General features: G+C 38.4%; 1 protein-coding gene across 2 annotated transcripts in view; it reads right to left on the bottom strand.

Annotated features, from left to right (window-relative positions):
- Positions 1–22,909, bottom strand: part of STAT3 (signal transducer and activator of transcription 3) — a 52,355-nt gene extending 29,446 nt beyond the window's left edge. Inside the window, exons 1-3 of one of the 2 annotated variants that reach the window (XM_007429657.3) lie at positions 22,203–22,909; positions 6,696–6,837; positions 5,146–5,290 (exon numbers count right to left, since the gene is read on the bottom strand). In XM_007429657.3, coding sequence (XP_007429719.1) covers positions 5,146–5,290; positions 6,696–6,823 — 273 coding nt within the window. In that variant the 5' untranslated portion in view covers positions 6,824–6,837; positions 22,203–22,909. The remainder of the gene's footprint in view (positions 1–5,145; positions 5,291–6,695; positions 6,838–22,202) is intronic. The other variant, XM_007429656.3, reaches the window with a different exon arrangement.
- Between the last annotated feature and the right edge of the window lie 903 nt (positions 22,910–23,812).

Below are 23,812 nucleotides of genomic sequence, written 5' to 3'. Positions count from 1 at the left end.
CTTGATATGAGAAATAATGCAGGGTTTGGGCTCTGGGTTTGTCTTCAATCATATGTAGGTGAAAGGATGCAATTTAAAAGATGAGTTGAGCTGGCTTCTGATTTAGAACAGCATTACATAAGGACCAGGTAACTCTAGCTTAGTCAAAGGCACAAATCCAGTCATTTGTCTAGCTTCATCTCAGAAACAGGAAAAGGGCTAAATTAACCCTCAAACCACAAACACTAGCAACTTTAAAAGAAAGTCTGCATTAATTGCTGGTGTGAACAGAGTTCCACATTTTTTGTTCACAGGAGTGTCCATAGAGTATGCTAAAAAATATCAAGGTGTCAGTGCGATTGAAGCTCTGCCTGTTCTTTTTATGTGATGCATCGTCACAACCACCATCCTGACTTTTTTTTGACTGCACCCTATGGACATCCATTTATTCCTATTTTGCAGTCTGAATACTGTATGTTGCACTGATGTACTTTTCCTCTGTGGGCTCTCCTAGCACTGAATGCAAAACTGGGAAGCTATTTGTTCGGAGTTTTAAACCATGGTAAGGAATAACAGAAAAAAAAAGAAGAGATCACTGCTGATGTTTTGAAATTAATCTCTTTTCTTCCTGCAATTCTTCCCCACTGTTGATTTCCAGTGGTTATTTTTTTTAATCCATCAGAATTATAAACTTGCAGTTTCATAAAACTAAAGCTGGAATTGTACAGAAAGTAAAATAAATGTGATATAGACAGATACAATTTTTGAATCTGAAGGTTCTTTACTTTTTTTCCTCTTTTAGTTCTTTAATCTTTTCAGCAAAGACTGGTTCCTGAACAGAGTTTGAAATCAAATTCTGTCACAAAATACAATTTAAATATGTAGATAGCAATGATAAGGAACAAATCTGTCATTATAGCAAAAAGAGGAGAACAGGAGAAAGGTTTGCAGCTTCCTACTTTAAAGTCATGCTTTTGTTTGTGTTCCTTGCACTTTCATTATTTTTGCTAGAGTCTGTTGAGCTCCAGGTTACTTAAAAAAACCTGACTATTCAACAACTGCAACAAAAGGAAGCCATAGTAAATATCTAGATGACAGCAGAAAATGTGCTTTCTTATATAATGACGGAAAATTAATAGAATACTTCGGCACTTGCTAAGGCACAAAATGAGTTGAGACAGTAGCTCCCAGAATTTCTCAATAAGTCATTCTGGCTGAAAAATTTGGTGAATAGTAGTCTCAACACCTGAAAGAAACCAGTTTGGTACGGCTGTGCTAGACATGAAGAAACTGCTACTGTTTGCCACCTCAAAAAAGCTATATGGTGCAGAAAGCCATCCTTGAGAGAAATCTGGTAGTTTTTAGACTAATACTGAGGAAATATCAGAAGGAAGAAAGCATACTAATGTCTAATAATATTCTTAAATCCATTCTATTTGATATTTACCCAAGGCAGTGTTATCAACCATTCCTTTTGTCCAGTAAGGAGTAGGTAAGATGCAATGGTGGACATATAAATGAAGAAGCCCTATGGCTTTTCCCTATCCCCTTGGATTTAAATGTCACCTCTGTAATGAACTCACAAAATTGGAACCTAATTGAAACTGCTACTCTCTTCTCTTTCACCTTCTCTCCTCCATCCTATGTCTACTTCAGTCATCCTCTCATCTACAATATGGGGATTATAAGGACTGTTTTCAGAGTTACTGAAATAAATATCTGCACAGGAAGCTTCTCTGCAGTTTCAGACTTCCTTTTGTGGAGATCTTTGTTTATGAATGATAAGGAGCCACTGCAGGAGGGCAGCTCCCAATGAACCTATACATTGAGAATGGGTACAAATAAAATGGAGGTACTGTTGGTGGACAGTAACCAAATCTGGGAGTTGAAAAAGGAACTTATTAATGGGTTGCACACCCTCTAAAGATGTAAGTACGTAGCAATGGTTTATTTATTTATTTATTGCATCTATATGGCCACCCAACTTAAATAAAGTGACTCTGGGCAGCATCCAAAAAAATCTACTATAAATAGAAAGCCAGAAGAAAACCACACAAGACATTAAAAACCAGCTAAACCATTAAATGGTGACCAGACGAAAATATACTGCCAATATACAATTGGGACTCCACTCATCTGGACCTGAAGGCCTGGGGAAATAGCCAGAACTTAACTGCCTTTCTAAAGGCCAGCAAAGTTGGGGCCAAAGTTGATATTGTTGCATCAACCCCAACAGTGCATATTTTCAGGTATTTTGCCAGCTGTAGACTTTCCTGGCCTGGGATAGCCTGGCCAAAATGATCTATGCCTTCATAATCTGATATCTAGGTTATCATAATATGTCTTATATGGGGCTGCTCTGGAAGATGATTTAGCAATTTTTGCCAGTACAAACATTCTTCAGTCTGCTATTGTGTGATGTACCTGTTTAAAGTAATTTTATACTTACTCTTGGAAATTTACGCTGGCTGCTTGTTCCAATGTAGTGCTGATTTATAAAATCTTAAACAATTTGAGAGCTACAAATCAGTTAGAATGCTTCTCATGGTATGTACTGTCTACCTTCTCTTGAGGCGTCTTAGATGTGCTGCTGCAAAAAGTGCTGTCTGGTTGTGGCATCCTCTCTAAAGAACTCTCCACTTTGGGGTACATCAAGCTTCTTCTATGGTTTGGTTTCATAAGCTACTTAAGATATCCCCCAATGACTTTGCTTCTCACTGTACTAGAGGGTTCAATCTTATTAGTTTACTGTTCTGTTTTTGTTGTTACTGATACTGCTGTTTTAATTTTGTTATACACCGTGTGCACAATTATTAGACGAGTATTTTGACCATATCATTTTTATGCATATTTTCCACCTCCAAGCTGTATAAACTTGAATGCTTATTGGATATAAGCATATCAGATGATGTGTATTTGTGTAATGAGGGAGGGTGTGGCCTAAGGACATCAACACCCTATATCAAGGTGTCCATAATTATTAGGCAGCTTCTTTTCCTCAGGCAAAATGGGCCAAAAAAGAGATGTAACTGACTCTGAAAAGTCAAAAATTGTAAAAAGTCTTTCAGAGGGATGCAGCACTCTTGAAATCGCTAAGATATTGGGGTGTGACCAAAGAACCATCAAACATTTTGTTGCAAATAGTCAACAGGGTCACAAGAAACATGTTGAGAAAAAAAGACACAAATTAACTGCCAAAGATTTGAGAAGAATCAAACGTGAAGCTACCAGGAACCCATTATCCTCCAGTGCTGTCATATTCCAGAACTGCAACCTACCTGGAGTGCCCAAAGTACAAGGTGTTCAGCGTTCAGAGACATGGCCAAGGCAAGGAAGGCTGAAACTCGACCACCACTGAACAAGACACATAAGTTGAAACAGCAAGACTGAGCCAAGAAATATCTGAAGACTGATTTTTCAAAGGTTTTATGGACTGCTGAGATGAGAGTGACTCTTGACGGATCAGATGGATGGGTCCGTGGCTGGATCAGTAATGGGCACAGAGCTCCACTTCGACTCAGACACCAGCAAGGTGGAGGTGGGGTACTGGTATGGGCTGGTATTATTACAGATGAGCTAGCTGGACCTTTTCGGGTTGAAGATGGACTCAAAATCAACTCCCAAACCTACTGCCAGTTTTTAGAAGACACTTTCTTTAAGCAGTGGTACAGGAAAAAGTCTGCATCTTTCAAGACGACCATGATGTTTATGCAGGACAATGCTCCATCGCATGCATCGAAGTACTCCACTGTGTGGCTAGCCAGTAAAGGCCTCAAAGATGAAAGAATAATGACATGGCCTCCTTCCTCACTTGATCTAAACCCTATTGAGAACTTGTGGGCCCTTCTCAAACGGGAGATTTACGGTGAAGGAAAACAGTACACCTCTCTGAACAGTGTCTGGGAGGCTGTGGTTGCTGCTGCACAAAAAGTTGATCGTCAACAGATCAAGAAACTGACAGATTCCATGCATGGAAGGCTTATGACTGTTATTGCAAAGAAGGGTGGCTATATTGGTCACTGATTTTTTGTTTGAAATGTCAGAAATGTTTATTTGTAAATTTTGAGTTGTTTATTATTTTCACTTTAACAGATGAAAATAAATGAGTAAGATGGGGGAATTTTCGTTTTTCATTTAGTTGCATAATAATTCTGCACACTAATAGTTGCCCAATTATTGTGCACACATAGATATGGTCCTAAGAAAGCCAAAACCTCACTTTTACTTTCTTAAATATTCAGGTTTGAGGTTTATTAACATTTTGGATTGACCGAGAGCACTGCAGTTGTTCAATAATGAAATTCATCCTCAAAAATACAACATGCCTAATAATTGTGCACGTAGTGTACAAAGTGAGATACTAATATAATAAATAATAATTATTGTCAGGTTTCCGAGATGCATAACTGAACTAGCAGGCTTGCAGCTGGATATTCAAGGACACAGCTCTAATAAAATATTTTTTATTGCAGATACAGGTAGTCCCTGGGTCAAGAATGCCCCGTTTACAGACGACCCATAGTTAAGAACAGAGCCTACTGTAGCAACATTCGAGTTAAATACACAATGACTCGAGTTCATTACACAATACAACTTATACAGTATTATACAATAATACTGTTCTGGCTTACATACAAATTCAACTTAAGGACAGACCTTGGTAATGGAACTTGTTCTTAAACTGGGGAACTTGTTCTTAATCATGAGAAAACAAATACTGCAAACTCTAGGATTCAGGTCACATAGAGGGCAGTCTTAAGGTTCAAATCCTGCACCTCTTTCTTCCACCATTATGTCAGAATGGACTGAAAGATGCTTACTTCTGAGACTGAGAAGTAATTGGCACCTATATATTGTTATGCTATGGAACAGTCTGGTCTCAGGTCCTTTACCTCTGACCTTTTCAACTCTTGCCCTCACAATTATACAACAATGATAATGATAACAATAAATAACGATAATATACCCAGAAAGGGGATAACTTCTCCCTTTTGCATTTCAAGATATCAGTGCTATGATTGCTAGACAGTATAATCCTTGCATTTCAGACTGTTACAACTTAGATAGGTACTGGGGGAGGGGGGCTTTGTCATCTTGTAGATAGGTGCTCAGGAGTCCACATAACACATGAGTCTCCCAACATCAAGATCTGCCAGCCATTTCTACCTGTAGGAACTGTTTGATCCGGCGCAGATTATGCTGGTAGAGAACATTGGATTCTTGTAGGAAGCGACTGTACTGCTGGTCAATTTCACCCAGAAGATTGTGAAATACCAAAGTGGCATGGGACTCTTTGCTGGCAGCATAAGCCCTATAGAGGATGGGAAAGAAAAGAAAATCCAATTCACCACTGCAGTCTATAAGACCTCTTAGTCTAATTCTGTGAAAGTTCCTATCCATTAGAAGTAGGACCTATAATTAACGCCCAAAAGTTTCTATGTTTCCAAAAGACAAAAGGTTAATGTGAATTTCCAGTGAATTCTGTAAGCACAATTCAGGAAATTTAAGAACATAACACCCACAAAGGAATCTCAATATTCCAATCATCAGCTATGCTAATTAAAAGAAAACAACCGGATGGCAGTCTGTGGAAGGCTGTACTGGGCAAAGCAGCTGGTTATCCCTCATTTTGGGAGGTTGGGGGGCAGAAGCCTAGAGATACTGCTTCTACATGATGGGCTGGCCAACTGAAATGGCCTCCTGTGAAAGGTTTGATTTATGCCAATCTTATCTGTCTTCCAGAAACAGCTGAAGACAGAGCTTTTCCAGAGGGTGTTTGGGTGTTGCTACCAGGGACTATGTTGGATTGTATACAGTATGTTTAATTGTGGATGGTTGTTGTTGGCTTTTTGTTAGCTGCTGAGATTCCATCTGTGATTGTGGTAGGATATGCATTTGATTAACAAATAAATAAACAATGAGGGTCTGGTACCTCTGGAATATATCAGATTGGATAAGGTTGATCTACAGTACCATCATGTACCCCCAATTATATTCCTGACAGCCCTAACAATTTCAGCACAAAATGAAAAATAATTTTTCATGTTGAAAGGAAAAGAATCCCACAAATTAATGTTACATATCCCCCGAAACATTTGTGTCTAACAGCAGGGAGTTACATGGTCCACCACTGCAAAACTTCTAAACTACTGATCAGGTAGCATCCTGCACTTCTTGGCCTAATTTCAAAAACCCTTTGCAAACAATAAGTTCAGACTTTTGGCAAGAATGATGTGTTTCTTCTCCAGAAATAGAAGGGAAAGATGGGAAAATAAGAAAGACAGTACGTGTATAGTTGGGGTGGAGATGGAGGGTGAGATTGATAAAGGAAATCAGCTTGTGGCTTCCTGCCAGATTACCTTCAATTATAGCACCACCTTTTGAAGAAAGGTATAAAGGGGAAGGAGATCAGTTTGCTTTGCTTGTAGACTAAGCAAACTGTCTGCATTGTCTCTGTCTATCTGCATTGATATGGGCCGATAAGAGTTTCAGTCTCAAAAAATCTGGACTCAATAGATTACATACCCCAATACACATATGGACAAGACATTGTTTCCCCAAAGATGCTTCCTCACCAAGTATCCTAACTTTTTTGAAGCAACAATATGTGTCAATTGAATGTCCCTAATCTACTCATTGTGGATCTGAAGAGCTCTAGAAGCAGTGAAGGTTTTTGCTCAAATTTAGCCAGGATGCTGAAAAACAGAATGCCTTACCAATCCTGGCTCTCTATCCAAGGTGCAAGGAACTGCCGAAGTTCCATTGGAAAGCTGTCACTGTAAAGCTGGTGGAGCTGTTCCAAGTATCGTGTGTCCAGCTGCTGCAGTTGGTTCCATTGTGCCATCTTGGCAGCTGACTCTGGAAAAAGGAAATCATACAGGACATTTTAACATGAGCTATCTATTGGTTAGTCAGGCTGTTACTACCCAAGCATATTTAATTAAATAATCAATTAACAACAACCATTTCGGATTCACAATCACAAGTGAAACCTAACAATGTAAATGTGTAATAAAAAGGAAAAGAAAAGTCAGACATTCATATTATAAATTCATAGTGGCAACTTCTGTGTAGTCCAATTCATTTCAACTGACTTATATCCAATTATTTTGCTTATAGTACTTAGTCATAATTATTGCTGATGCACGTTGGATAATTAAGAAAGCCAAAGAATAACAAAAAGGAGTCGCTATGTGCTTCGTTGATCATAGAAAGGCCTTTGATTGTGTCAATAATGTCAACGTGTGGAATATGCTCAGAAAAATGGGAATCCCAGAATATCTCATTGTCCTCATGAGAAACTTATATACAGGTCAGGAGGCCGCAGTATGGACAGAACATGGCAAAACAGGCTGACTCCAGGTTGGCAAAGGAGTGCAACAAGGCTGCATACTCTCCCCTTATTTATTTAACCTATATGCTGAATATATATTAAGGGAAGCTGGATTGGAAGAAGATGACCGTGGTTTTAAAACTGGAGGAAGAAACATCAATAACCTGGGCTATCCTGATGACATTATCCTGATAGCTGAAAATGCAAAGGATATGCAAATTCTAGTAATAAAAGTTGAGGAGCAAAGTGAAAAAATATAAAGAAGATATAAAGAAGACCAAACTAATGACAACAGGAAGAACAACCAGCCTTAGAACTGGCAATGAAGATATCTAAGTGGTGGATAGCTTCTGCCTTTTAGGACCAACCATCAACAGTAAAAGAACAAGCAGTCAAGAAATACACTGTAGACTAGCACTTTGTAGAGCAGCCATTAATGCCTTGGAAAAGATATTCAAATGACATGATGTGCCTATATCTACAAAGATCAGAATCATGCAAGCAATGGTATTCCCTGTGATAATCTAAGGAACTGAAAGTTGGATTTTAAGAAACAGGAGAAGAAGAGTATTGATGCCTTTGAACTTTGGTGTTGAAGAAGACTCCTGAAAATACCATGGACAGCCAAAAAACAAACCAAGGCTTTTATGTTCCTACAAGTATAGGAGATGGGGAGGTAGATGGCTTCCTGGAGCATTAGGTTTCTCTCCAGGCAGGATAATGACCAAACTCTGCAGAAGTACTCTCTTTATTAGATCAATGTAAGTTTTATAAAGATTCAAGCTTCTTAGAACTGTTCATCAAGTCAAATGGTTGTGAAAAGTTTAAAGAAATTAATATGTTCCCAACTGTTATAAAACTTCAGTCATCTGAATAAAGGTATTATCTTTGTGAACTTTTTTTTCCTCACAGACAACATGCTTGCTATTGCTTTTTACAAGGTAATGTGGTAAGACAGCTGAATCACTTGGGTGTAGACTTTGAATTTCTTGTTCTGCTTTCCCAGCGTGCTAGCTGGGGAATTCTGGGAGTTGAAGTCCACACAGCTTCAAGTTGCCAAGGTTGAGAAACACTGCTGTAGAGCAATGAATAAAGCACTTCTGTACACAGGAGTTAAAATGATAGCAGCAATTAGCTGGATAGCTGGATAGACCAACAGGTCTTGATTTCTCTTCTTTCCTATGTGCATGATGATTAAAGCTATACTGCTCTACAATATAGCATTAGTCTGTCTATTAGTTTCAGTCTATAATGGAACTTACTTCTAGGTAACATGTAAATAGGACTGCACTGAATATTTTGCCTTGTTAGATCATTTAACTCAAGGTTCTGGTCCCAGAAATGGTCAGCCAGAGGCCATAGGAAGATCACAGAAGGGGTAGAGTAATATAAATTGCTATGTCCTTTTGCTTGTGTACTGCACTGCTTTTAACAATGGAAGCTCTAGCAGGTTCATCAAAACTAATACCAATAAATAGGGCCAACTTTCTTAAATCTGATATTTTTGAGGACCAGTAACAAATGTGTGGTTCTTCAGGTGATTTTGAACTTCACATCCCATAGTCTCTGACTACTGGCTTTGTTGCTGATGGAACTTCGGAGTCCAACATGGAAACCACAAGATCTCCCTCCCTGGGCTATTTATTTATTTGAAATAATTTATAGAGCTGTCCAACTCAAAGCAGTGACTCTGGGCAGCGTACAAAGATTATTATAACTATAATCATCATGACAATATAAACTCATGATGCCCCAGTTAAACAATAAGCTCACTTAATTGCCTGGCCCAAATGCCTATGGGAACTGCCAAGTCTTCAGAGCCTTACAAAAACTAACACGGTTGGGACCATCCAGATCTCTGGGGCGCCACTGTTCTACAGGGCAGATGCAGCCACAGAGAAGGCATGACCCCAGAGCCCAAAAAGATGGTATCGTTTAATGGATGGGACCCAGAGCATGCCTTCCCTGCTAGATCTGGTGGAGCAGACAGAAACAATGGGGGACAGGCAGTCCCACAAATAGCCTGGTCCTTTGCTGCGCAGGGCTTTATAGGTGGTAACCAGCACTTTGAATTTGACCCAAAAGCCTATTGGAAGTCAGTGGAGTAATCTAGTAATCTCTTAGACCATGGACTCCTGTCCTATACCCTCAGTAATGCATTTCCTTCCCTGAAGGTAAGTGGGATTTTCTTCAGTGCAAATATTCTACCTCTATTAAAGAAGCAAGCTAAGGCAGTATAAAGGAAATCCTGTGGTTTTTTTTTCAAAAAAGAGAAGATGAGGAAGAGGATGAGGAAGAATTTGGATTTGTGGCTACAATGAATAATCACAAAACCTTTAAAAGCAGAACTTATGTAAATAAATGTATGACTGATAGAAATTCAGTTTTTACTGGACATTTAGCAAAACTATGAGACAGAAAGCTGTCAGTTTTGTTAAGTGATTCTTGAAAAATTCCAAATCCCTGATCTATGCACTTAATGTGGTAAGTCAAGTGAACTCTTGAAATTCAAATTTGACTAAATTTGAAGAGATTGTATGTTGCTTTCTTAAACCCTGGATACCTTTCTAGATACTAACACCTCGCCCTGCAACCATTTAGCTCTTTTGCGCTTTCCTAGCATGAATTTACTTCCCCCCCGCCTTTCCTACATAGTTGCTGTTTTGTATTATTTTCTGATATCTCATTTCTTAGTATCTACAGTTAAAGCAAGATATTGAGAATGCTATTACTATTATAGACCATGCTCCTGTAAAGCTCATAGCTTTTTCTATCAATTATTTAAATGCTTATTACAAATGGTCTCTGAACATACCTTTGTTGAATGATGATTCTTTTAAGTACAGGTAATCCCCAGTTTAAGAATGAGTTCCATTCCTAAAGTCTGTCCTTAAACTGAATATGTATGTAAGCCAGAATAGTATTATTGTATAATACTGTATAAGTAGTATTGTATAATTAATTCAAATCATTGTATATTTAACTCAAATTTTACTACAATAGGTTCCATCCTTAAATCAGGCATTCTTAACACGAGGACTACCTGTAGATGGAACAGGAGATGAGATACTTTTCAATTAACAAGTACTTGATTTCATAAGTGACTTGAATATGGGGCACAGACAAATTAAGCAACATAATACTGTATCTTCTATTTACAATATATTTGAGAAAGCCCATACTTTGTAGATCTATTAATCTATCAGCCCTTCATGGTAGGGGCTAAGAAACCAATGCCATGTAAGTCAGTACCACTTTTATTGTAACAGCTATAGCAACAGAATCTTGCAAGTCTGAATGTGTTTCTCCCTCCCTCCTCGTGTGAACTAGGGAAGGGCTGGTCTGAGATGTTTGCTTAATTTACTTTTTTGAGTCAGGGTCAGGCCCCTCTTATTTGACTGTTGACTTGATAGCGGCTCTTCCTCCTGTCCTTCAAGGCCATTCTCTCTACATAAACAGTTTTTTAAAAAAGGTATAGATTATTCATCAACAATAATTCAATTGATGCTACGACTATCACTTGACCTCTCCTTATCTCTTTAAGTCTCCTGCCCTGATGGATTCCCAGTTGACTGATACACACGTTTTTTTAATTACCTATTTTACTGAAATATATTTTGAAGTCTTCTCAAATACATTCCTTCCTCCCCTAGTTTCAACTAGGCTAAAATTACTATTTTTCCTAAGTCTAGCAAGGATCCTAAGAAGTGTTCTAATAATAAATCTATTTCTTTGGTTACTGTAGATACTAAGATTTTAACAGACTCCTTGATGTGCAGATCACAGCTACTTATTCCAACAACTGTAAAGCAACCCAGCTCAGGTTGTTAATTGATGTAATTGCTTTTATCTAAAATTGACAGAATCTAGCACCTATTTCTTCAGATCTGAGAAAGCTTTTGATATGGTTTCCTGGAGGTTTCTGAAATAGCTCTTGACTCATTTTGGGTTTCCCCTGCGTTTTATATTGTGGATCAGTTTTATTATATCACTAAATTTGATAACGTGAAAAATACATTGTGCTTTAGAAATAAGACAGAAACTTCAATTCTTAATCTCATTTCATTAAAGTACAAGTTTCATATCATGATTAATAATATAAATTGGAGAAAATCAAACTTGATGCCACTAGGTCTCAGTAATAATTCTGACACCTTTAGGGGCTTGCTATTCTGGCGCAGTTTGCCATGGTGTTCCAAAAAACCCTAAATGTGTTACCAGATGTACCATGGTGGAGAGTATAGTCAGGCAACATCTTTATATTTTTATTTAAAAGAAGAATCTGAAGTCCTGACCCTTATTTACAACAATAAGAAAATGTGTCTTTAAAAAAAACAACAGCTGATAAACACAGTCTATGTGTGACTCTGGCCTTTTGCTCTTTAGAAGAGAACCCGGGGATTATTGCCAACAAATGCGCAAAATCCTGATTTACTCACATAATGTACAAGAACTTTCAGTTGCTGTTAAGAACATACCATAGTGCTATCAATTATTGGCTCTTGAAACTAGGTTGGCACCACAAGTTATTTTTCAAAGGTGCTATATATAAAAAGGTTATACAAAGATTCGTGGGTTGCCGTAGTACAGCACCAAAAAGCATGAGCTGGGAAATCCCTGGTTCGAGTTTCATTTTCACCAGATGACCTTAGTGTAGCTCAGCCTCCCACTTGCAAAATGAAGATGATAAAAATAATGGTTTGCTACATAAAACTTTTGCAAAGAGGTTAGAGGAATAAGTTGTGCAAACTATTCTGAATTCCAGATACATATAAAATAAACAGTGATAGTAGTAGTAATTGGAAAGTACACCCATAACCAGCTTTCCTGACAGGACAGCTTTTGGGAACTTGGCTTCTAACTAATTGCCATCTATTGGTAATTCTGTCAGAGTGCAGCCAAGGGACTGTAAAATTACTGGTTTTACTTTTTTTTAGCAATCTTAATATGCTACAGTCAGATTTTAAACCTTGGATTGTTGATAACTGGAGAAAAGCTGTTTTTTTAAAAATTAGGCAGATTTTGCAAATAGTGCTTTTATTGTTATTGTTATACTGCAACAACAGAAAATTATTTTAATTTTTAATTAAAACATTAAAAGAAGTATAATCCCCCACTTGTTCTTGGAACCAGAACAATTCACTTTACTATTTTACTCCACTGAAGATTTAGATATGATTAGCAAAACCTATCACATTTCATTTAACCGCATTTACTGTGGCACTATCAGGAGCTCACAAATATATTTGTTCAATTATCAGAACAATGAAAGAGTTGGGCAGCAAAATTATATTACAATAATATAGCATAATAAAAACCTATTTAAAATCACATGTAAAATTCTAATGACATAGCATGTAACAGTAACATTTGCTGTGGCTGTATTCCCTCACAACATGAAAGAAGATCAAAGCCCCCTACAATGAGATAATATCCACACTACAAAAACAAAAGAGAGTCCTGAGACACTTCAGCGCCTAAGCTTTGTGAACTGCATCCAAGTGAAGCATGGAAGAGATTTTCATCTCAGCTGTCATTCTCCTCAAAAGCTCACCCTCTGGCATTTCCCTTGAAAAGCAGGAAAAGGGTTTACAGTAAATGCAGGAGGTAGAGCCTGCTGGGAACTGTTTGGGAGACAAGGAAGTAGCTGCTTTCAGAATTGTTCCATGCATATTGTATGTCATTTGGAAAGCCAAGAAGGAGAGTCAAATGTAATTAGCTGCTAAGAGCCTGTGTACAATTGCGGCAGGATATACATGTGATAGATAGATAGACTGATTGATTGGTACATTGCATCTACTCACCCCAGGTGTATATGACTTTGTAAAATATCAGTCTAAAGGCCCATTTCAAACAAAGAGGAGGGTGGGGTGGAGAAAGAGAGAGCGAAAGGGGAAAAGGGAAAGACAGGAAGGCAGCTTGTCTGGCTCCCTGTCTGCCTGGATTCTCTTTAAACTCTTTCCTTTCCTCTGAAAGAAAGGAAAGAAAGGAATCAAAAAGCATCTGGAAATGCTTTTGGTTCCCCATAATAGAGAAGAACATGAGTAGAAACAGTTGGATGGCCACCTGATTGCTCCAAAAGCAAAAGTGTTACAAGGAAAAGGAGTAGAGACACAGAGGCATTAGGGAGGTACGAGTTTCATGACTTAAAATAACAGGTAAACACAGTGAGAGGTCTCAAAATGTGCCATAAGCAAGAATGCAGTCATGCTGAGATATGAAAGGTCACCACTCACAAATGGGCCTTTTCACTAAAAGCATCTCAGTTATAGAGCACTTTTCCCACTGGGCCCCTTCTTTGTTATCTTTCCTATGCTAGGCAAATACTTTTTATTCGTGCAGGACTTTTAATGCTTTCATTCTACTTTACACTTTTTAAATGGTTTGTTCTCTATGAAATTAAATAATTATCCATAATGAACAGAAACTGTTCTAACAGGGCAACAAAAGAGGGACTGCATATGAAAAGCCCGGTTCACCTTATTTTCTCTAATCTAATTGTATGCAAAATACTTTTTGTTCAAAATGGGGTGCTTCAACTATTTTAGAAGTATTTCAAACTCAAAAGAGATTATTTCAAATTTAAGAACTATTCTGGGTTCAAAATAGCTTTCAAAATTATCAAAACAGCTTGTCTGGCATGCAAAATAACTGCTTCAAACTCAAAATGGGCCATTTCTAATTCTAAACTGTTCAAATTTGAAACGTCTTGTTCACCATACTCCAATCATTTGCAGAAAAGCATGAGGTAAAATGGAGGATGGGGCATCTGACAAAAATGATCAACCAACAAACTGAAACGGAATGGCAAAATACAGCATACCAACCCAAGTGTTATGTTTTTCCAAGCAAAGCAAAAGTGTGAGAGAATTTCATTTTTACCACATTACACAACATTAGGCACACAGAGACATATACTATCTTAGACACACGTTATCATTTCTTTTTCCACAAGTACAACTACCTAATTACTGCAGTCTATCCGTGATCTCTTCCCCAACAGATTCTCCAGTCAAACTGCTGTAACAGACTCATCTCTGCTCTGATGCTTCTATACTGTTGTTTTGTTCTTCTCCACATTTTGTACACACATGCCCTGAAGGAGTGCATTTGAATGATTATTTTCAACAGTGACTGACAAAGCTGGAAAGAAGAGGACTTGATGGCAACAAACACATAAAACACATTTGGAAGCATAATATATAAATGGATAGAATATGTTTCTCTTCTTACTTCTGGGAATCTTTTCTACTCAGGATGGAGTAGGGTAGAAACTGAAATACCCGTCTTCTAACAAAGCAAGTCTTGTGAGAGCCACAGCACAGAAAGGGAAACTGAAACTTTCGCCTCTCTTGGTTGGTTAGTCTTTCTTCCACAGAAATGTTGCCTGCTTGACTAGATGACCTTTGGGTTCTCCCCCTGAGCTTTGGAAGGGACATATCTCAATCTAATCTATGAGGAACAGTAATACGGAGCTCCAAAGAGAAAGCAAACAACAAAGGGACAAGTAATTTTAAAAGTCTTTAAGATAGAGGCTGCTGAAAACTTGTTGGTACTTCTGTATGGTACATTCTGTATGAAAAACAGAATGGCAAAAACAGGCATCTCTCTAGTCAACCTTTTCCAACCTAGTTGCTCTTGTCTCCAAACTTGCAGTTCTTAACCCCTTTTCAGGCAGAGGTGTAAATTCACCTGGGGTTGAATTTCTTTTACTGTTAAAATACTGTTACTCCCCCTTTTCCTTATCCAAACAACTCACACAGGGCCTTTTTGACAAGATTTTAATACAAAACTTGGTTAATTGGTAACAAAAAACAAACAACCAATTACGGAAAACCACAACAACCTTACATAGCAGCAGCAAAATAATAAATACCACGATACCAGAAATACATCAACAGAAAACCAGCTGCCAGAGACAGTTCTGGAAAGTCACCTGACACTTAAAGATGTGGTGTTAGGGAGGGCTTCTGAAGAAGAGAAATCTACAAAACTAACTCCATCAAAAAATGGCCCTCCTTTTGAGGGATTCTGGCAAAACTTTATTCACCAAGGATGCCTCAAGCAGGACTTCAGATATCAAGCAATATGCAAGGGAGATATATACTTAAATTCCAAGTCATTTATCAACTTGTATATTTCAAATGGCATTGCCAGAATTTTGCAGCAACACTCTCACAGGCAGATTCACGCATCACACCAATCCCTAATTCAGTTTGGTTAGTTTGTTACATCAACCTGGCCAACTATGGTTTGTTGAACAAACAGATCAAAATGTCTTAAAGCAAATGAATGTGCTTGAAAAATAATAAAGTACCCATTCATGAGGGAGGTTACTTACTGTGTGTCATGATCTGGGCAGGAAAAATCTGTTACATCAGAGGCAACTGGATTATTCAGTAACTCTCAATGCAAAGCTGTAGCAGATTTATTCACTCTAAGAACATATCACCTGTTGCATCTGTCTGCAAATCACAATTCTGTATTTGCCTCTTTCCAATCGAGAATCATAAACAACAACAACAAAAGCTGTCTTACAGTATTAGGCTATTAGTCCAAATAAATCAATATTTTCATATGACATGTCAACCTTTCTTAACCATAGTTTAGCAAACAAACCATAATTTACCCAATATATTGAGCCATAAACTATGATTTACAAACCACAATGGCTGGGCTTATACAATATGTAAAGATAAAACCAAACAAACCACTTTATGGCAGGATGATGTGTGAGCCCAGCCCATATTTCACTCTGCACTGTAATGGAGAATCCTTCCATTTGGCAATACATCTCAATGTTATGCAGCACTAGCTGTAAATTTTGTGTGTGTGTGCTCATCTTACTCTTTGTGTGTTGAGTATATGCACTTTTATGCTCATTTTGCATTGTTTATTATGCTCTTAGTAGTCACAGAGATGCTTAAGTCATACAAGATTCTGTTATTTCAAATAATAAAAGATGCAAGGAGTATGAAATATTATTATATAACCACCTGAGAAAATAATTCACAGCTATGCAGGACACCCAGATTTCAACAGACATTCCTCACAAAACCTCAAGTTCACATTCAGAAACTTGATCTTCCCATCAACGAGAAATTAATTTAGAGAGGCAGCTTTTCTTCAAGATGAGAATTTTATGTGACATCTGCAACTGTCTTACTTTCATACAGTGTTATTTTTAAAACAAAACCAACTCTAGAAATTCATTAATGATTTTTTCCTCTTCAGATCAGACTAACAGAAAAACAAGTGCCCAACTATGAAAGTTTGCATTAAATTATGCAAGTCAGGCAGCTGCATCTCTTTTTCTTTCCCAATTAAATTTAAATTATTATTAATATAAGTGCTTTCCCAATAACAAAGGTAACTAGCACCATCAGAGAACAGTCATAACATTCATATGACACTCTTCTCTTTCACAAGATGGAATGCCTTTTCCAAGATGGCACTTGCCTTGATACATTTCTCCCTTCAGAATTACTGTTTTATTTATATGCAAACATGGGAACATTTAATAGACAGGCATCCTGATGAGGGCTCATGGGAATTATACTCCAGCACATCCCAATTCAGTGGGAGTTATTTCTAATTAAATATACAACACAAATGATTATTTCTTTATTTGGACAACAGCCAATATTTGACACCATTAGCAGTTTCTGTACTTTTTTTTATCATTTTGGTTTTGTTTCTTACACATTTATCCTCACACTATTCTTTACGCATTTCCTATAGACAAACACACCTCCTCTTCTCAGTATTAGTGGACTGTATATATAGTATAAGCTTTTCTAAAAAAAAAAAAAAAACCAAATAAACCCACAGACAGCTGTGCATCACTGCAGACACCAAAAATATAACTTCAAGTCAGCTGTTGTTTATGTCATCAAGTATCTCTCTAAAATGATCCAATAGCCAGGAATTATGTTAGAAAGGATACATGGGGGTCTGTCAGGAGAAAATAGGACAATATTTGGGCAATAGAGCAAAAGAAGTCTGACATGTAGAAGTGTAATGCCAGTATTTTGTAAATGCCAATGGAAGGCTGTGGAAATACTGAAAACCAAACAGGTAGAGTCATATGAGGATCTATCCCATATTTGGCCGATTACATATACACAAGTAGAAGTCAAGGGTAATGGGGCTCTGTTATTGTTGTTGTTGCTCTGCTTGTGATCATCAGGACCTAGAAGCATAAGATCTCACCACACTTTTAGATGTGGAGTAGAAAAATGTCAATATATAAGCAGTTTCAGAGCAGTCCAGTCAGCAGATATAAGACAAAGATGTTTGGAAGTGTTTGGACTAGATTCCTAGACCTTTGAGGCCTTAGAGCATGTCAGGAGGCATGTCAATATTGTGAATCTTAGTTATACTTGAGTGAATGTTTTATAAACCCCCACACAAACACATCTGATTTCCCTTTCTTGTCTATTTTTCTTTCTTTTTGGATTTTATTTTTTTTAAATCATATACATACAAATTGTATGCTGGTTGTTAACTACTGGGATTCTGAGCAGATTATGTCAGGATACAATTTTACTTAAATAAAAATGTTGGTGCATATTTGTGCATTTAGAAGGGAGAGAAAAGTAAATGGATGAGAAGAGAAGAAAAAGATAGATTGGTTTTGTATAGATAATATAATTAGTTGCAATGATATAAAATGACCCCCCCCCCCAGTTTTTTGAGTACAGGTACAAAAGATATACACAGAGTTCAATCAAAGTCATCCAGCAAACTCATGAATAAGACATAAGGACGACTTTCACTCATTCATGATATTGTACTACTACTACTCCTCATCAACATCATCATACTCACCAGCTAATACTGAAGATATACTGTTTGCGAGTCAGGAGATAGTCATCACAAGTAGCCATTTAATAACCCATCCTCCATAATTTTGTTTAGTCCTCTTTTAAATCCATTCAAATTGTTTGCCATCTTAATATGATGGTACCTAATTCCATATTTTTATTACACTTTGTGAATAAATACTTCCTTTTCAGTCTGGAAACTGTCAGCATTTAGTTTCAATATATGATCCTAAATTCTAACATTGTGAAAGAGGAAGAAAACCTTTTCTTCATCCATATTTTCCACTCCATGCTATTACATCCTATCATGTTGTATGCTTAACAAACAAACAAAAAAACCAAACAACCCCAAACTATAATTTTTCTTCATAGGGGAACATAATACCCCTATGAAGAAAAAAACTGCCTTTCTTATCCTTTTTTAACATTTGCTGACTAGGATTATACACTGTATTCAAAATGCAATCACACCTATGAGTTTTATCAGGGTATCTCTTTCCTAATGATTCTTAGCATGGAATTTGCCTTTTTTTACAGCAGCTGACATTTTCACTGACCGATCCACATTAGTCCAAAATTCCTTTCCAAGATAATTCACTGCCAGCTCTGACCTCATTAATCTGTATGTGTGCATGTAAGTGGGTGCCAATGTGTATCACTTTGCCCTTGTTGACATTGAACTCCATTTGTCATTTTAAAGGAGGAGGAATAGGATGTATCTGTTTTTTCTGTCTGATCTTGAAGGACATATCCCCCTAAATCCTGTACTTCAGGAGAGCCTCTTGGACAGTAGGATTATGCCTTAGAAACTTAAGTTCAAGAAAGGAAAAATAATACTACCACACAGATGCCTCTTAAAAAGAGAAAGGTGGGAGAAACTAAGCTAAGAATCAGTGCAATGTCTCTCTAGGAAGCTCCAAACCATAGGCACAGCAATCAAAATGTTCATCTCTCGTGTCCCAACCAAAAATTCATTGGAAGCTGATAAGATGTTCAAGAAGGCTTTGCTGATTGTTTTATAAGCAAGTGCCCTTCAAGTAAGTCGACTGTCATCCATATGGAAATTATTTTCAAATTTTCCTTGTTTTGATATTTGACGGTTTTCAAACTGATGGGTACACAAACTGAAATGTAGAATTGTGTTTTGAACACAATTCCACTATTTCATTGTTCAGCAAAACTATCATATTACAGGTAGGCAGGTAGCCAGATTAAGCTTTATTTGAACTAAGTGGTTTCATATCATTCAGCCAATCAGTTCTTTGCACTACAAGTATGGTGAGGAACTTTCATACCCCACATCCCATACTGCTGAAACATAATTCCCACAACCCAACTGGCATAGTTAATTGTGAAAGATCCTGGAAACTATAGCCCAGCAACCTTTGGTAGACCATAATCTTTCCACACTTATGCTAAAGATGCCGTTTTGATAAAGAGCTTCTTGTCAGAATACTTGATTTGCTGGTGGCTCCAGTTTTTAACAGATGGTAGGCCTTCTGAAATTTCAAAATCTATTCATAGCGGAGCCAGACTTAATATATCTAAAATTCTCTATCTCAACCAAATAATCTGCTTCCTATTTATTCTGGGAAAAAATGGAAGCAAACTTGTTCTGCATACATGACCTTTAACAAGCTGAACTTGTTCCAGACAGTCAGGTCTTCCTGACAGATTATGATGGATTATGTGTAGAAAATAGATGACTGGTCTTTATAAACAAGGTCCTAAACAAGGATCGCTGTCTTACCTTGACTTTAAATTTTGACCTAACACAAACATTCTGTGGTGGTTTCAACACTGCAAATGCCAGGTGAAACCAAACAGGCAGATAAAACTGGATTACTGTACATGGTGGGACAGGGCCCCTAATCTCAACAAGCAGGCTAGGAAGCCTATATCCCTGAGCATTTCAGGCTAAACAATCATTACTACAGAAGTTGTGGTACTAGATCAACAATATTACCTCCCCTTTGAAGTACCAAATTAATGAATAAATATTTCTATTTCTTTGGAAGGTCTCTCCCCATCTTTCTCGACCTCCAGTTTTCTTTCCCCCAACTGACCAGGAGTACAGAAGCCCAAATACTCCAGTGCTTACAGCAGGCGTAAGGAATGGTAATCCTCCAAAATGGCGATGGAATATAATTCTTATCAGCTCCACCCTGCATGAGAACTTAATTCACCACACCTGCAGACTTTAGGACAGCCTTCCCCAAACTGTTCAAAACTGAGCAGCACAGAAATTGTAGTAATAAATAAATAAATCAACTTGGAGCTCTCCTGAAATTCAAATCCCAGAATTCTTTATCAGCCTTTGGCCAGGAATTCTGGGAGTTGTAGTTTTAACTATCTGGAGATATGTTAAAACATAGGAAGGCTGCCTTAGAGAAAGAAAGCAACTTAAGAATGAGGAGAACATTACTCACACCCCACTTGCAAATGAAATTATTAAATTATCTTTATATATAACAACAGATAAATGAACAAAAATCCTATTCACACAACACATAGTCAAAAGAGCTCACTTTTTTCCAGCATGTTCCTTAACCAGGCTGTTCAAACATGCTTGAACTAATTCTTAACTATTGCTCCAAAGTTCTCAAAACTATTTTGGTCTTGGAAATTTCATTAGGCAGACATGGAAACAGCCATGCATCCCTATTTCCCCCATAACTCACACAGGTATATTAATGCAGTCCAAGGCTGCGAATATCAGTGGAATGACCTTAAGAAGTATAATAGCAAGCAAAGGCCTATCTCGGAAACAGAAAGTAAACACTTCTTAAGATTTCTAAATCTCACCAGACTGCAGTCTTGGACTACCCAACATTGCATTGGGCTTTCTGTACATAAAGCAACACTCTTCCCAGACTTACTCTATGGAGACACTTGTGAAAACTGAAACTTCCTGTCATCTCGCTGGCTGCACACCAGCACTCAATTTAGCCAGCAGTTTCACAAGCCACAATGAACAGTCAGCCTTCCTTTGTGACGTTACTGTAATATGGGGTAAGGGTGGATTGTCCAAAACTTTTTAACAAGTAATCCACGTCTAATGCAAAATCTAATTTCTGCCTAGACCCCATACTGACAGGGGGTGACACATTATGTTTGAATAGTCAGCTAAACCAAGCTATGCTAGAAAAAAGATACACAACAACATCCATTCCATACCCTAGGCCTGTGCTATCCTACTCTTCTCCTAGTCAAAATTTTTCCCCATTGTTGGGGAAGCAGAACAGGCTTCAACTTCTCCGTATCAACAGTATGCATAACTCTATACCTCTTCCTATTTTCCTGTTTCCTTATTATCTCTGTAAGTCTATGGAATTTTTGAGTGGTAACTATAGTTAGCCTTTTAGAATAGCAACCCTCAGTTCCTATTCAGCCAGATTTCTGGAGTGCAACTCCCATCATCTCCGATCAGTGTAGCTATTCTTCAAGAACTATGGGAATTGTAGGCCAAAGCAGCAAACAATATAAAACTCATCCATCCTTGCACACCATACATATTCACTGGCTTCCTAAGAAGGTAATGGCTGTCAGGATCCCCTAAATTTCATCAAGTGGTTCATTCCAATTACCATAGCTCCTTCCTGCTTGGCAGAACCAAATCAGCCAAGAAGCCACCAGCACCCCCGACTTTCCTCCAAGACCAGGCACAGCTGACTGAGAGTAGCTGAAGGGTCCGTTTGCTCACTCTGTTAATTTCTTTTCCTGTCAGTTCCCACCTTTCACTGCTCTCTCCCAACTACTTATCATCCCCTCCTATTAAAACTCCAGAACTGAGTTGAAAGACGCTTCCAACCCATGTTATCCCTAAGTTGTGCAACGAAAGTCCGTCCGTTCGGAAGTAATGGTTTGGGATAAAAGTATCCTTTTCATGCATCGGAGATGTGCTCTAGTCGCGGGGGGGGGGGAGACACTTTACAGATGTTTAGAGGCAAGATCTCTTTTAGCAGAAGTTGAGATTTGGCATTACGACAAAAAGTTCAGTTCTATCCTTGGTGGCCCCCCGTCCCGTCCCGATCCCTTCCAGTACTATTTCATCTTTAGCCTACCTTCGACCTCCCCAGTATCCCTTGGCCACCACTGGGGCCGTTCGCGTCTCGTCGCCTCGTTTCCAGCGCTTCCCGTCGTGAGCTTGGTCCTGCCCCCTCGGCCGTAGCATCAACGCTACTCTCCGCCAGCGACCAATCGCTTGCAGCCCCCGCGGACCTTTCGCCGGGGGCGCACCAGCCAGCCAATCAGCGTGCGCCGATATTTTTATTATTCATCGGGCTGTTCCGAGCTCTACTTCCTCCTCCCGCCGCCTTGCTGGAAACCCAGCTGAGTTCCGGGCAGTGTGTGACGTCGACGCCACCGCTGTTGACTTGTTTAAAGAAGAGGGAGGAGAAGGAGGAGGGTTAAATTGCTCCGGGGCTTTTAACGGGTACGTGCGCGGATTCTGAGGGGCGGGGCTGGGCGAGTGGAGGGTTGGATCTCCATCTTCTCCAGGCGGGGGCGCAGCGTTTGCAGGCGGGGGCGCAGCTTGCGTTCGCGTCCGCGTCGCCGAAGGAGACCGCCCCGTTGGGGATGGAGCCAGCGATGTCGGCGAGAGCTTGCAAAAAGCAGGAAGTGAGAAGCGTTGCTGGTTAGGCCTATCACAGTGGAAACATTGCGCGAAAGGAGCCTGACCCAGAGCTCCCCGTCTTATTCCCTCTTGGAAGATCCATCCGATTGCTCGCCCTGTAGCCGCAGCGGGGAAGGTTGAATGCGCTCCTGCCTTGGAGTTTCTCTCTCTCCCCCTCCCGTTTATTTTCTGGGGGGAAAAATTAAAAAGCGGGAATCAGAGAGGGAGGTGACAATTTTGTGGTGGTTGGGAGGATTTAAGTAATTTTATTAAAGAGTGTAATTCCACCTAACACCAAACTAAAAGAAAGATAGAAAAATAGAAGGAGTAAAGGGTGCAAACAGAAAAAATAGGAAAGATGTAAAGAAAGAAAAAAAAAACAAAAATAAGAATATAGTAAAGAAAAATAAAAAATATATAAAGAAATGACTCCCAACCTTCATCATAACAAGTATAAACGATTTTAGTACCTTTTCACCTCTTAAAATAGAACAAGTGATCTCTTCTTCCCGTATCCCATCTCTTATCTATAAACAAATCCATAAAGCATCATTTCAGTCTTGATGTCAGCAAAATGGGTAACCCCGTTAAGGGTTACCAGAAATAACATATCTATTTTAATCTTGATCAAATAAACCAACTTTATATTCCTTCCTTTTACTTCTAGCAATCTTAATCTTTAGTCCATTCAAATAATGTAGAATTTGATTTCTTTTCATTTCTTCTTTGTCCCTTCTCACCAGATTCTGAAAAGCTTTAACAAGTCTCTTTTGTAAATCCAATATAGAAAATTATCCACATCATTTTCTTGGTTTATTGTTTGTATGTCCCTTTTAATTATTAAAACACCAGCCAGTTTCTTTTGTATATCCAGTGTAACAACTTTTTCCATGTCATTCTTGTAGCCTGTCATTTTGTAAATCCACTTTCAACTCAGTCTCAGTCTTGTCAAGTAAAACTTGTTCCACTTCCATAACATGTTTTGGACACAGTCTATCCATAGAGGCAGATATTGCTGTTGACACTGTTAATATTAATTTCTGACTTCATTTTTCGAAA

This window comes from Python bivittatus, unplaced genomic scaffold (genome assembly GCF_059951505.1).
Source record: "Python bivittatus isolate LINGU-HERP-01145 unplaced genomic scaffold, Pbiv_v1 ctg000410_np1212, whole genome shotgun sequence".
In the NCBI taxonomy this organism is placed as follows: Eukaryota; Metazoa; Chordata; class Lepidosauria; order Squamata; family Pythonidae; genus Python; species Python bivittatus.
The sequence above is the reverse complement of the archived record's forward strand: the minus strand, read 5'-3'. Positions and strand labels throughout refer to the sequence as shown.